The sequence below is a fragment of the Centruroides sculpturatus genome, unplaced genomic scaffold (genome assembly GCF_000671375.1).
Source record: "Centruroides sculpturatus isolate CEXI.00-Female unplaced genomic scaffold, Cexi_2.0 scaffold1391, whole genome shotgun sequence".
In the NCBI taxonomy this organism is placed as follows: Eukaryota; Metazoa; Arthropoda; class Arachnida; order Scorpiones; family Buthidae; genus Centruroides; species Centruroides sculpturatus.
The window spans coordinates 63,373-78,540 of record NW_019385589.1 but is presented as its reverse complement, the minus strand read 5'-3'; the positions used below and the strand labels follow the sequence as shown (position 1 = coordinate 78,540).

General features: G+C 29.8%; 1 protein-coding gene across 1 annotated transcript in view; it reads left to right on the top strand.

Annotated features, from left to right (window-relative positions):
* Positions 1-1,600: 1,600 nt before the first annotated feature.
* Positions 1,601-15,168, top strand: part of LOC111640386 (zinc finger protein 91-like) — a 59,373-nt gene continuing 45,805 nt past the window's right edge. Inside the window, 3 exon segments of the mRNA XM_023386397.1 lie at positions 1,601-1,689; positions 2,841-3,592; positions 5,866-5,893. Coding sequence (XP_023242165.1) covers positions 2,865-3,592; positions 5,866-5,893 — 756 coding nt within the window. The 5' untranslated portion in view covers positions 1,601-1,689; positions 2,841-2,864.

Here is a 15,168-nt window from a genome sequence, read left to right as displayed (position 1 = left end):
TACCAGCCTTGACGTCAGTAAAGTTCTAACCCAACAATGCTGTCATATTTTAGGTGGAGAAGTTGCCATATAACAATTACCACATTTTCTGTAAGGTGTGCAATGTACAACAGCTAAATAAGATTAAATTTTTTGTACAGTCCTCCTGAAAAACATCTCCTACAGAAAGTGTCGATGTGTTGCTGCATTACATAGAGAAATATGGACATTCTACTAAAATATCTCTCTGTGGTAGAAATCCCTTTTAAGATCTGTAAATGAAAACTGACATTGTAAGTTGTTGCATGCATTCTTTCAGCTGATGGTGTTTAGACACTATCATTTGTGGGAATCTACGATATCATTATACTAATTAAAAATTTATACAATATGACTCACTAANTGAAATATGTATTGAATAGTTTAATGTATAATATTAATAAGTAATTCATTTTTATATTATATTACTTATTAATATTATACATTAAAGTATTCAAAACATATTTCAGAAATTTGTAACATCAACAGAGAAGTTCGTTCAACAGCAGTTCAAAAGAACTGTTTAAACTATGCTAGCACATTCATCAGAAGATCGCACGATAAACAATACATAATTTAATACTTATTATCAATAACTTACCAATCATAGAACATTGCAAGATCAATTAATTTTACCAATCCGTCTTAATTTCATATATTACGTGTTCATCGTGATACTCTTATTGGGGGTAACTCAGTTGCAGAAAATACTACAAAAACTTTAATCGCTGTTTTTTGGTCTACTGTGTTTTTATTAACGTTGCTTCAGGGTTTTCAATCTTAACACAGTATACTTATGTCTTGTGTTTAATAAACAATGTTATATTTTACATGAAACCAGCACTGTAAAATTCTTGGATTGATTCAAGAGTGTGCTTATTCCTATATTGATTCAAGAGTGTGCTTATTCCTATATTGAGAGCAGCTTGCAATGGCACAAAATATACAGTACAGCAATATCTGCACTAATTTGGCTTGCATATAACTTAACATTTAAAAAAAAAAATACTAGAAAATTCTGTAATTATATATTTTGTGAATTCGTCTCAACACTCATTCATGAGTGAAAGATAAACGAATTTCTATTGTATTTGAATAAAGTTTGCTTTCACTTATATTAAGTTAAACAGATTGAATTAGCATTGCAATAATGTCATTTGTTCTTTTTATCTGTTATTCAAAAATATCTTTCATATAAATTTAATACCATACCGTACAAAAATTATTGCATATAGTTAAATAGTCTAATCTTAAATATGTATTTCATTCTATTATTCATATAAAATATGTTGGATTGCATTGTAATTATACACATAAAACAAATATTAAACGAAATAAAATTTCGCTAAAAATACTAACATTTAAACAATTATTTTACCTAGTGTGGAAGGAAAAAGTGTATACGTGAAACACTTTCTCAATCGAATAACAAAATCCGGATTACTTGTTATTAAATATAATTACACAAAGTAATATTTATAAAATAATAATATATATAAAAATAATATTTTCAATAACATTTATGGTTATTTAAAATTAAAACACAGCTTTTGATTATGCAAATTATGTTAAATAATTGTGGTGTGTGTGCTTGTAAGTGTTGGAAGACGAAGGAAATTGTTCTTATTAATCGAAAGAAATTGAAAGTAATAATACGACTGATTTTATTCTGTAAGTATCTTAAATATTTTAAAATTAGAATAATCTCTCATAATTAAAACTTTGTATTGTTTTAAGTGAAATCACAATTATTAAATGAATAGTATCTTACACGGTGGATTAGAGAAACGAGATAAAAACGTTAGACATAGCCTACATTTTTTATTACTTATCTAGATATTAAGTATTGATTCGATATCGATTTTTTAAACGTACGTTTACTATTTATAATGCTAATTCTTGAATTTAGATAAATACAGTTTGGAGCAATGCCTGATCAGAATAATTATTTTGAATTTATTATTAGCCATTGTTTGCTCTGTTTGTACAATAATGTAAACAATTACATTTTAAAAAGTTATATTTTTAGTTAATTGATATATAATTTTAGTGATTTAATTACGTGTTAATGTCATTTAAATATTTTCGATTAATTTAGAAATCTCTGTGTGAAGTAATACACGAATATGTTCAAACTAAATTTTAAAAGAAAGGTAAATTACAAAATGATCGTTATAAAGCTGTGGTAAATAGAAAACTTTTTATATCCAGCAAATAAGCCAATATTTGTAAATTAAGTTATCAAAATAGTTTTTGACATAATACTGCAAATGGCACTGTAAACAAAACTGTGAAATGACACACATTTTAGAATAAATTTTCTATTTCAGTAATTTAGGAAAGAATCGACATTGCAGTAGTTTGTAACAATATAAGATGGGCCAAAAGTAATTTCGCTATGAAAAATGTAATAACATTTCTACGTTTAATTACTTTATAACTTACTTTTTAACATTTTAATGTACACACGATGTAGATTTTTTGGCCTAAACATTAAAGATAACTTTTAAACCATTCTCGTTTTTCTTTTCACAATAGCAAACTCTTTCTATGGTAAAGTTATATTTGTCTTAACCAGTACTACAATATAATATGCGTCTGCTTTAGAATTCACTTTCATACACAAATAAACTAAACAATTGAATATGAGAAATATTATATGTTTATACTTGAATAATATATCCTTATGTAAGCAATTGTAAACATGATAAATTGTATGCTAACACGTATAAATTAGCATTAGTGTGTGTAGCTAATAACTGTGAGTTAAGATAAATTGCAATATAAATGAATATCTCAAAAATACAGTGTTTCTTTTGTAGGTGTGGATAGACGTAGATAGTACAATGACCTACGAATGCGAAATTTGTGATAAGTCCTTCGCTAGTAAACAGAGTTTAAGTTGTCATATGAGAATCCATACAGGAGAAAAACCCTACAAATGTGAGACATGTAAAAAATCTTTTGCTCAATGGAGCACTTTGAATTGTCATCTCAGAACCCACACAGGAGAAAAACCATACAAATGTAAAATATGTGATAAACGTTTTGCTTATTTGAGCAGTTTAAATTCTCATTTCAGAACTCACACAGGAGAAAAACCATACGAATGTGAAACTTGTAATCAATGTTTTGCTGAATTGACCAATCTGAATAATCATATTAGAACCCATACAGGAGAAAAACCATACAAATGCATAACATGTAATAAATCTTTTGCTCATTCTTCCAATTTGAAAACTCATTTCCGAACCCACACTGGAGAGAAACCATACAAATGTATAACATGTAATAAATCTTTTGCTCATTCTTGCAGTTTGAATACCCATGTCCGAACCCACACAGGAGAAAAACCGTACAAGTGCATGACATGTAATAAATGTTTTGCTGATTTGAGTAATTTGAATAGTCATATCGAAATCCACATGGGATAAAAAGCCTAAGCGTTGAGAATATGTAATAAACGTTTCGATAACGCATCGTGTTTAACTTATCATCATAGATTTTACAGTTGAGAAAAATTCTACGAATGTAAAATATGTAATAAATGTTCTTTTAATATGGATATTAGATTGTCATTGCAGATGACATCATAGGGAAATACTAAACAACTGTGAAATATTCGATAAAAACTTCTCCCTCAGAATAAAAGGAAGTGACAAAAAACGACTTATTTAAATGTATTTCCCAGCACTTATGTTAACAGCAGTTGTCGTTTCGAAAAACAAAATCATCTATTTTAGCATCTTCCCACTTATTCTTAATACAGAGGATTAATTTTTTCTTGTGTGTAATAGTCAATTTCCAACTGCAGCGTTTTTAGGTGCCCATCATATGATGCATAATCTATACTCATTTAACTGCATTGTTTTCAACTGTTTTGCACCCATAAGGCATTAGAAGAACACAATTCATCAGTCAATTCGACTTACCATTGCAATAAATGTAGGGTAACATTTGGTTCGGAAGAAGATTATGAATTTCATCTTGGATATTATAATAATTTTGTTTAAAAATTTCGATTGAATATATGTCGACAAAAATTTTATTGATAATTTATGTATTTTAAAGTGATTTATAAAATAAAGTTTATTGTGAAGATAATTTTTTTCATTTGTTTTTATTTAATACATTTAAATTAAATTTAGTGATAAGATGAAGTAGTTTTTCATTAATTAGATAACATATTTAATTCGGTAACTTAGTAATAACTTTAGTGTACAGAATATTTATGAATGAATCAAAAGTTTTTGGTTGGTTCAGCATGTCGTTTTTCAGGTTTCAATTATTAGAAAGGTCGAGGCCGAAGTTTTAAACGGGAAAACGTGTACATCGGATGTTCAGCGCTGCATTTTTTGTAAGTATAGAAGTTTGACAATGGTGTTTGGAATGTCCAGCATCATTCCACTGACTATCCAAACATCAATGTCAATCTTTTTTGATTACAGGAAAGCGGCGCTAACGTCCAACGTACACGTTTCGCGTTTAAAACTTTGGCCTCATCCTTGTTATTAACTGATTTAAAGAGAAGAAATAGAATTTATGCACGTTTAGTATTAAAAAATTACAAATTTGTAGATTTATTACAAACAGTAAGTAAGTAAAATTTAAATTAAAATACAAATCGATTCAGAGTTAAGAACAGTGTCAGTTATCCCCAGTCGGTGTCAAGCGCAATGGGTTTTCTACCTTGGAGCTGGAGCGGATTCGAGCAGAGATAATTTAATTGATCCATTGCTGTAGATTTCCTTAATAACTTTTGGCATTTTTGCAGCGAGCCATTGTGCAACTACCGTTCATTATTCGTATGCCTGTTATTTCGAATTTGCCAACGTTTTGGTCCTATTCTGCTAAGGTAAGTTCTGGAATTTCACGAAATAATAGCATAAACTGGCTAAAATTTTGAAAGACAATTCATGCATAACTGCAATGATAATTTGATTCTTCATACATAAATGGATGGAGTAGCTATTTGAGATCTTATATTTTTATTTGGAATTTATGAAGACTTGGTATTTTATATTATTTATTATCGCATGTCCTATTCTTGAGAGTCGGTTTGCATTAATACGCAAGCGGATAAATACGTTGTACAGAATAAAAGGATAGAAAACTTGTAAAGGTTCAGAACTTGAATTCATGACATGGTAAATTGATGATTGAGATTGTTGGATGGAAAAGTCTGAAAGGTCTTGGTATATTTGTTGATGTATTGAACTTCGGTCTATTCCAGTGACAGGATGGAGGGGAGTAACCTGGGGAAAAGTCTTCGGAGTCAGAAACGTATCCCAGTTCTAGTCAGGACGAACTTTCAATGAAGACGATCTTCATCGATTTTTCCGTTTTATTGGGGGTCCTTCTTGACGTTTTCTCCAAAAAATCAATTGTGGATAAAGTTGTACATTCATATTTTGTTGTTGTTTCTTGATCTAATCTAATTTCTTGTAATAATTGTTGTGCGATTTCATTCTACCCTTTCTTGAAAGTAAATAATTTGTTTATTCTTGTACACAAGTAAATTCTGGTCCTTGTGAAACAGAACATTTAAAAATTTAATTAAATACTCCATTTTAGAATGTATAACTTTCTTCGTCAAACGAACAGCTTTTTGAAAAAATGTTAACTTAGGTAATAAGGATTTACATCCTACCGGAAGCCGAATACAATATATGGACATCGGAAATACATTGTAATTTTTGCATTCCACAAAAAAGTTGCATTTGGCTCTAGCTTTCGATAAGGCTAGCACCAGTTTTCTATATAAGTTAGCATGCATAGCTTAATTATAGCTCAATTATTTTGGAAAAATTTAAATCGATTTAAATTATTTAAAATAATTTTAAACAGAATTAGTTTACGAAATTCTCATTTATACGTAATTTAAATAATTTTTAAAAACGTTTTATTTCTGCATTTCGATTTAATGAATCCCGAGGAAGATTTCCTTTCAAAATCTAAAACATTCGAATTTGCAATAGATTATCCTGGAATTATTTTAAGGTTCAATTCGTTGCTATTTTGTAATGAATGTTCTTTGTTATCATTCATTAGTTGAAAGAGTCATATCTGGAATGATCGTTTCTCTAACTCTTTTTTTAATTTGTTACCAGAGATTCCCTACAAGACCGTGCGCATTCAAAGAAAAGAAATCTGTAACCCCGAATATCACAGTTAAGTTTTAAAAAACTTGGTCATACTACGTGATCGGTCTGTTACGTAATCTAATTAGTCTCTCAGACGTTTCCTGACCTGTCACATCTGGTGTCAAATATGAAATAGCCTCCATAACTCCTGAATTAATGTGAAAAAATTTGTAGTAGTAAAATATCATAAAAAAATAAAATAAAGAGTAAAGGATAAGTAAATCCTCAAGGTTGATCACGTGGATAGACACCTGAAAGTGCATTCTTTATGGGCAGATTTGACAACACGATCCCCTTAAATTAAATTAATACCTTTGTTTTAAGAAGACCAGACAAATCTCATTTTCTGAATTGTAAGATAAGATAGCAAAGTATAAAAATTGGACAACGTATAACATTTAGGATATTTATATTGTAAACTAGTACTATATCAATAAACGGGACGTTTAATACTGAATTTATTGATGCAAAATTTATGTCTTACAGATCAGAAATAATATTTTTATTTAGTTCACCTGTATCATAAGTACCGAGTATAATTAATACAAAACTGTTTTTTCTGTTAGTATGAAATATAACATATTTAAAATGTATATGAATAAAATAAGACAAAAACAAGTAATATAAGAACACCAAAAAGAGAAAAATGATTATACAAAACGGTTATTGAATAAATGGAATGAAAAATTATAAAATGCCAAACAATCAAAATCAATGGATAAAGAGAAGAAATTCGTTACACTAAGGTATGTACCGAAGTCATTTGAGAAAAGTAGAAAAGTAGTAAGAAGTAGAATTAATTTAATACTCGATAAAATAAATTTAACTAAAATATATTTCTATTATATTATAGAAAATAAAAAAAATCTGATATAGCAGAGAAAAACGATTAGTGTATTGATTTAATTGTAATTGTAACCCGAAGAAAACATATGTTGGAGGAACAAAGAAAAAATAAAAAAAATTAAGTGAAGATATTTTAGCAATTAAGGAAAAATACGCAAATTTAGCAGTGGCTGAACACTGTAACAGGAAAGGTTTCGAAATTAACTTAAGCCAGGAACAAACATGCGTAAAATTCGGCGTAAAATCTAGCATTAAACAGAAAGCGTGAAAATTTTTCTGAAATTTTGGCTGAAACAGAACTGAAAATAGAGTAGAGCATGTCTCTATTCTATTTTCAGTTCTGTAAAAGCTTTAAAAGTCTTTACTTTTTACGCCAAAATTCCCCCAATAAAGAGAAGCCATTTTTGTGACATGAAAGTATAAACGTGGTTTTATTTAAGAAATGGCGGTAATGAGGGTTAACCGTACAACTATTACGGTTTCTAAAATGCGAAAAATCATTAAAATAGAAGAGTTCATAAAATACGTTCGTCCCCATCAGTGTCTCCATGACAAAAAAATGTCGCATACAAGGACACAATGTACAAGCAAAGTGATTGACGGCTGTTGGTTCTTAATTTCAAAAAACAGGTAGGTGTAGTAAAATCGACATACAGGCCTAGTATTTAAATCACAGGTTTTTTAATTTAAATTTTCTAAATTATAGCAGATGTGGCAGAGAAAAAATAGAAAGTGCAAAGGGACAGATACATGCAAAAAAAAATAATTAATAAACTGTAGCACCGTTAGTGGCAGTGATAGTACAGATATGTATAAGCCTCGATAGGAATTATTTACTTTAAAGGATAATATATTTATAGGATATATTGGCAGTAAAGAAACGTGAGTATTAATACATTTACTTTACACCACAAGAATCTACTTGTAAGTTACTTTATCATCATTGACTAATATAAATATTTATCAAAAGGTATTGGTTTTATATCATTTGGTTTGTCACTTGAAAATATTAAAGTAGTGAATTAATTATTGCAGTAAAATGTAATCAAACTCGTGTTTAAACAAAAATAATGTACCAATTGATTGTAACACTAATAATTAATTTAAGCTTTTTGACATCATTTCTATGATTTGAAACTTCTCTCATATAGGCATACTGTAATAATTCGTTATTATGTAGGCCTATATTTAATTAATATTATCTATATTTAGTTATTGTATATGTATGTATATAGTTGCTATTCTTATCTACAAGTACAAATTATTAGTTAGAGAAAAATTTTTTTTAAATTTCATCATAAATTATTTAGATGTGGTAATTTTTTATTTCTTTCAGTACTATAATTAATAAAACAATGATTATTCAAAATGTTAATTATGTTGACACAGAGTCAACACAATTATCACCTGTAAATTTTTCCAGATGACCAGAATAATACAGAAATTCTCCCAAATATTGATGCTAATCAAGAAATTGAGTCAGATGAGTAAGTTGTAAATAAATAATAAAAAGGATTTTGATGAAAAAGAATAAGATTTTTAATGCGTGGATTTTGTTTCAGACTAAATCAAAGCAGTGACTCAAATAACAGTTTTGGCCAGCAACAAAAAAGATCAGTGACTTGTATTAATCAGGATTACATAATATCTCTTTTTTATCATTAAAATCAACATCAACAGCATTAAATAGTTTTTTGGATAAAAGTTGTAAGTTCAAATTTATGAATATAGGCAAAATATAGTTCAAAAATGACAAACTTATAAGATATTTATTTTCAATTTTAGGTAATGTGTCAGAGCTTGATAAAATTGTTTTATTTTACGAATCTTTGAAATTAAGATTTAAAATTTTGGATGCAAGAAATCAATATAATGCGAAAAAAATTTTAACTTATTAATGTTGGACCTTGAAGGTCATAAGAAATATTTTATATGATGTAATTAGCCTCTAAGTAATAAAATAATTTTTTAAAGTTATAAAATTGTTTTAATTATTACTAATGAAAAATTTAAGTTCTTTATATTGTATAATTACAAATATCGACATATACAAAATAAATTGTTTAAAAAAAATTTTTTATAAAACACTTGGATGTATCTTACTATTCTGCCATGGTACAAATCCTTTATTACACAAATAAATATAATAGCTTGTTCGTCACGCGAAGATTTTGCATGTATACCATGAATATCAGATTCAAAGGAACAATGTGATTAATTAATATTTTTATCTTGACGCCGTAAACCTGGTTGGAATTTAAAATAATCATCATCATAATCAAAGAATCTTGGTAGATTGTAAATACTTACATTTTCTGTCAATAAAAAATTGTGTAAAACTAGGGGGCAGCAGCAATTATTGTTATTTTTTATTGTTTGTTTGTTTTTTCTGTATAATTCAGTAGACTTTTAAAAACTCTAAAGCGCACTGACAGAATTCCAAAAGCATTTTATACTATTTTTCGAGCTTTTCTAAGGCGATAGTTAAGCACTTTTTAGGGATGAGTGAAAGCTGATCTCTCTGAACCAGGTCTCGTTTAATTTTTTTAAGAGAAAAAGCTTCATCTTCAACAAAGAAATATGGAAATAATTTATAAAAATTTAATAATATATTTTTATTTGGAAGATTTAGTTTTTTTTTTCTAAAAGCTATTTTGCAAACGGACTTGTTTGAAAAATCCACCATCACTTTCAGCACCCATTAAACAAAACTCTTCTGAAATAAATTTGTATTCATAATCAGTCACAGCTAAAAAAAATTTTGCTAAATGATCCTATATAATTATAATTTAAGCTTCAGCTGTTTTTTGGACATCGAACTAGTATATGCTTGCCAGCAATGCTCTCACAACAGTGTAATAGTTGCCAACAAGATTGAAATCCTTTAGCAATTGCTTTCTATTCGTTTTTATTATCTGGCATTTTCATAAAATCATTCTTTACATTGTTCCAAATAACCTATAATAAACATAATAGCAAAAATCAAAAAAATTATACGTTTTATGATGAAAGAATACTAAAGACCTAACTAATTTTACAAAGTATAAAAGATTAACAAACTGGAAAGTTACAGCTGATCGATCTCTAGCAGATATCACACCTTTTCATCATGTATTTTTTTTATTTATATTTCTTTCTATTTTTAAAAGCAAATATTTGAATAATTATGGTCACATTCTCAGAACTCTATCGATTTTAAAATTTATTACTATGTAATAACCTCAAAAAACGATATGTAAAAAACTACAATTCACTTATTGTATATAGTATTGTCGATCGTTAAATTGTAGTTCCGTAATCAAGGAATTATTAAATCCATGTAAATCACGCTTTCGAAGTCGTTTCCTAAACCACCAGCGTCTCTTTTGGCGTTTTTAATAAAATCATTTCTTAAAATCATTAATGATCGAGTGTAATACAACCAGCAATGAATAACATCATTACATACACACGGCGCTATTTTACTACAATACATATGACGTTGTCACATTTCCGTTTCTTATTCGGCCAAAATTTTTTACGTATGTGTGTCCTGGCTTAAAAGCGTAAAAGAGAAACTGAACTGGAAGCGTCACTTCTGATTCAGTTTTCTGCCACTCATTTTTGCATGTGTGTTCTTGGCCTTAAATACGGTAAAAATAAGGAAAGAAGAAAAATCAATAAAGACAATTATACGAACACATCAATATAATTAAACAAACGGATAAAATAAATAATAATACCGAAAAAGAGATACACCAGTCATGGATAAGTATTATAAAAGTAAGACATTAAAAGAAGAAATCGGAATAAATTTAATTTGTTAATTGTACAAAGTGTCTTTGAATGCTCGCTGATAAGGGAAAAGAGGTCCAAACACAAGTTTAAAGTGTATGTGCACAGGTGAACTAAATAAATAAATATTATTTCTGATGTGTAAGACAAAACTTTTGCATACATAAATCCAGTAAAATAAGTCTTGTTAATTGATAAAGTACTAGTATACCAGATAAATATTAAATTAAGATATAAGACATAAAGGAATAATAATATCACATTTAAGAGTTGAAAAATTGAAACTACCGGGAACAACTACGAATTTTGGATAAAAATACATTTACATTTACATTTACTAAAGGATTAGAAGGCCACCACCAATAGGTATAGCCTTGGAAAAGGAAAGATGAAGAGTTGTAGAAGAAGTGAGAAGAGTGAAGAGAAGAAAAAGGGTAGATAGGAAAGAGTGAAATATGACATCTCAGAGCACCTGCCGAATGCCATTTATTAAACACAAAAAGTACAAATAGCCAAAATACAGTGGTATAGACTATAACTGCCCGTGTTTTGAGGCAGTAGGAGCCCGATTAAGGCTGACTTGTGTTGGATCTCAACAAACAATCACGCGCGAATGTACAATCTGAATGGGAATATAGACAAATCTTCCATGAAAGGGAACAAAAGAAAACAACTGTTTGTACAAAAAACAACCCCAAACCGGGCAAAATGGCCCTTAACGGCTACCTCGCCAAAGGGCCTGCACACAAACTAACGGTATGTACATCCCCTATCAAGGGGGAGAGAACCTCCATGACCATGGAGGGTACAAAAACGCGAGCGACAAATTTTTCAGTAAAGGGACCAGAGACAATGACATTGTTCCTTCAGGTCCAGTGGTGCGTGACCAACGCTTCGTTAAGACACCAACCATCTTAAAACAAAGAACAATGAACGGTGCCACAATTTATGCCCGTGTAACATTACAAGACTACCCTGCAACGCCTTGAGGCACAGACAAAATTAGGGGCAGCCGAAGACACATAGTCCCAGAGCAGACCTTCACAAATGCAAGCCCGAGTTGAATGTTACCAGGAGGGTCGCTTACCTAACGGACTTCAAGATGTCTGTCGCCCTGTTAAAGGTTTCGAAAGCCTGGAGGGTCCTATGATTGGTAAGGAAATCTTTCATCTGGCAAAGCTAGTGAAAGCCAACTTTAGCCAGAGTGCCTGCCAGAAGCCTTTTTCAACTTTATATTTTGGACACAAGAAAATTATGTGCTTTGCGTTTCGTCCTCATCGATACAGCAGAGGCATTTTGAGTCTTTTTTTATTAAGAAATCGTTTCAGATATGCTCGAACGTTTCCATGGCCTATTATGAATTGTGAGGTGGCGAAGTTGGGCTGGTAGAAGTTCATAGTTTGTCTGTCCATAACACTCAGTAGAAACTCGAAGTCACGTCAGCCTATATACTCTGATTCCCACCGGTGTTGCCAAAGTTGCATTATGGTGTTGTTTAACTTGGCTTTAATGAGGCTTGTCGGAAGAGAGCTTAGTGAGATGGGCATGGACCTTGCGGCCCTTTTCGCCAACAGATGTGCCCGCTCATTTCCGCTAACTTCTGAATGTCCCTTAACCCAGTGTAAGTAAATCGTCACTCCTTTTGTTTGGAGTGTTTCGAAGAACAGAAGAATAAAAGATTTATATATACAAACGATGAAATTAAAGGATAAAGATTAAAGGAAACAAAGGGATAATTAATTATAGATTTTAGGAAACTAAGCAATTAAATTAAATTCCATTTATCAGGGAGGGAGTCAATGTTATATATTTCATATATGAAAAGGTATTTATGTCTGTTTAGTGTTTTTCAATGTGCTTATTCAAATTTCATTCAGTTACTCCATCATTTATAGTAATGCTGTCTTACTTTTATAATAGTCTGCTGTATATGCATAATTTATTTTTACTTTCCCATGAATCTGTATCTTTGCAATAAAAATCTGTTCAGCGTGAGTAAGGACCTCACAGGTATCGAAAAGAAAAGTTTCTATACAGTTTTAATTGTTTGAATTCATAGTATAAAGCAACAGGCCACGTGGGCAAGAAAAGTTTCCACATATGATAGCGTTTCTTCGATGGAATAAGTATTTTTTGAAAAACATTTTATAAGAAACTTTATTATTTTTACGTTAGACATGTCAATGTATTTTAGAAAACTTTACGAGACAGCCCATTAGTCAAGAACTAACCCAACATTCACTACGAGTGCTCAGTAGTTCTATTCACTCGGACACAGGTAGAACAATTATATTCAATATAAAGCATATTTCACAGAAAAATACATATTCAAACACAATTTAAATAAAAAAAATATTTTTTATTGTTACCACAAAGAGAGCCATTTCCTATGTTCATTTGGATTCATCTAGGTCAAAACTAAAAGGGTTTAGTATCACAAATGAAACCTAACATATTTTAAACATGAAATAAACTAAAATTTTGCTTTTCATGGATATAAGATTTTAATAACTTTATTAACAGTGAACTTGCCAATCCTAGTTTATAATGTAAAGCCTTTATATAGATTGTGAATTACTGAATAGTTAAATAAAACAGCAATTAAACTACTTATTGACAGTTTGGCATCTTTTAGTAGCTGACGAATTATAAGTTTGAAAATTAAACGTTAAAACATACTTTGAATTTGTATTTTAATGAAATAAATACAGATGAAAATCTTCCGATTAATACGAAATTATCATATATCTGCAAAAAAACGAATCTTTGAATAATATGATCTAATATAATTTAATATTATATAAGTTCTTACCAATGTAGATAAAAAAGACAAATTCCAAGCAACTGCAACACAACCCGGAGAACATATAATTGACAATGCTGCGCAGACTATTTTCACCATACCATTCATTTATATAAAGATGACTTCATATAAAATAATATAAAATTATACAGAAAGTAAATGTATATCATTTTATTCAAAATTTCCATTATTCGTTTATTTCTTCAAATTATTTACGTAAATTCGAATTCTTTTCCATGGGCATTCCAAAATAAATTTCAATTCTTCACAGTCGTTGTTTATCTCTTTGACAAGTGAATATATCTTTTTGAAAATACGATGAATATTACTGCTGATAACAGAAGCATAGGTATGAGAAGACTCAGTGCATACATACTCCAAGTGAAAAAAAAAATAGTACAAAACAATGTTTCGTTATCATTTCTGTTTTGTCTCATCAATTGGGGTAAGTTGTGCTGAATATAATTGATAGCATAATAAATTTAATAAATAATAAAGAAAAAATACCAAATAGTAAATCTCAATTCTTACCAAGAATTCTCTCTTTTTATAACAGTAGGTTTTAGTGTAATAAACAGAGATCATTCGTCTTTTTATAATACAGTAGACCCCCCTATAATTACGGTCCCTATAATTACAATTCCTATAAAACTGTGAAGAAATTGTGACGGTATCCGTAAAAAAAGGTAAAAAAAAAACTCCTATAATTACGTAAAACGTCGTCGGGCAGCCGAACTACTTTCTCGTCGTCCGTAGCACCACGCTACGGAGAGATTTCTATCGTCTAGACAGTATTATATAAATTACCGTATTAGCCCGAATATAACGCGATATTTTTCGACNTTTTTATAACAGTAGATTTTAGTGTAATAAACAGAGATCATTCGTCTTTTTATAATACAGTAGACCCCCCCTATAATTACGGTCCCTATAATTACAATTCCTATAAAACTGTGAAGAAATTGTGACGGTATCCGTAAAAAAAGGTAAAAAAACTCCTATAATTACGTAAAACGTCGTCGGGCAGCCGAACTACTTTCTCGCCGTCCGTAGCACCACGCTACGGAGAGATTTCTATCGTCTAGACAGTATTATATAAATTACCGTATTAGCCCGAATATAACGCGATATTTTTCGACCATTTATTTTCCGTTAAAAAATCGACTCGCGCTAAATTCGGGGTTTAAGTAATGGAATTTAATATAAACAAGGAGATTTTCCTACAGAGGTTTCCTGTGTTATTAGCTATACAGTAGAGAGTCGTTTATCTGAAAGCTGGTTATCCGAAAGCATTCCAGTCGGCAAATTTAAATTTTCCAATGCTGTGGTGATGCAATCTTCGGCTATTTCTTGGGTTACTGAAATATTTTACGTTTTTGATACTAATTTAACATCTGAAGTATAATTTTTTATTGTTTTTATATTTTTAATAAATTTATTTTGTTTGTACAAAATAAAAAAATAATCTTTAACGATACAATAGTCTTCGTTAGGCTTAACATCGACGAAAATTCAACGCGAAGCCACACGCAACGGAGAAAAATTTCAACATGGGATAAATTAATATATTTTTTCGTACATAAT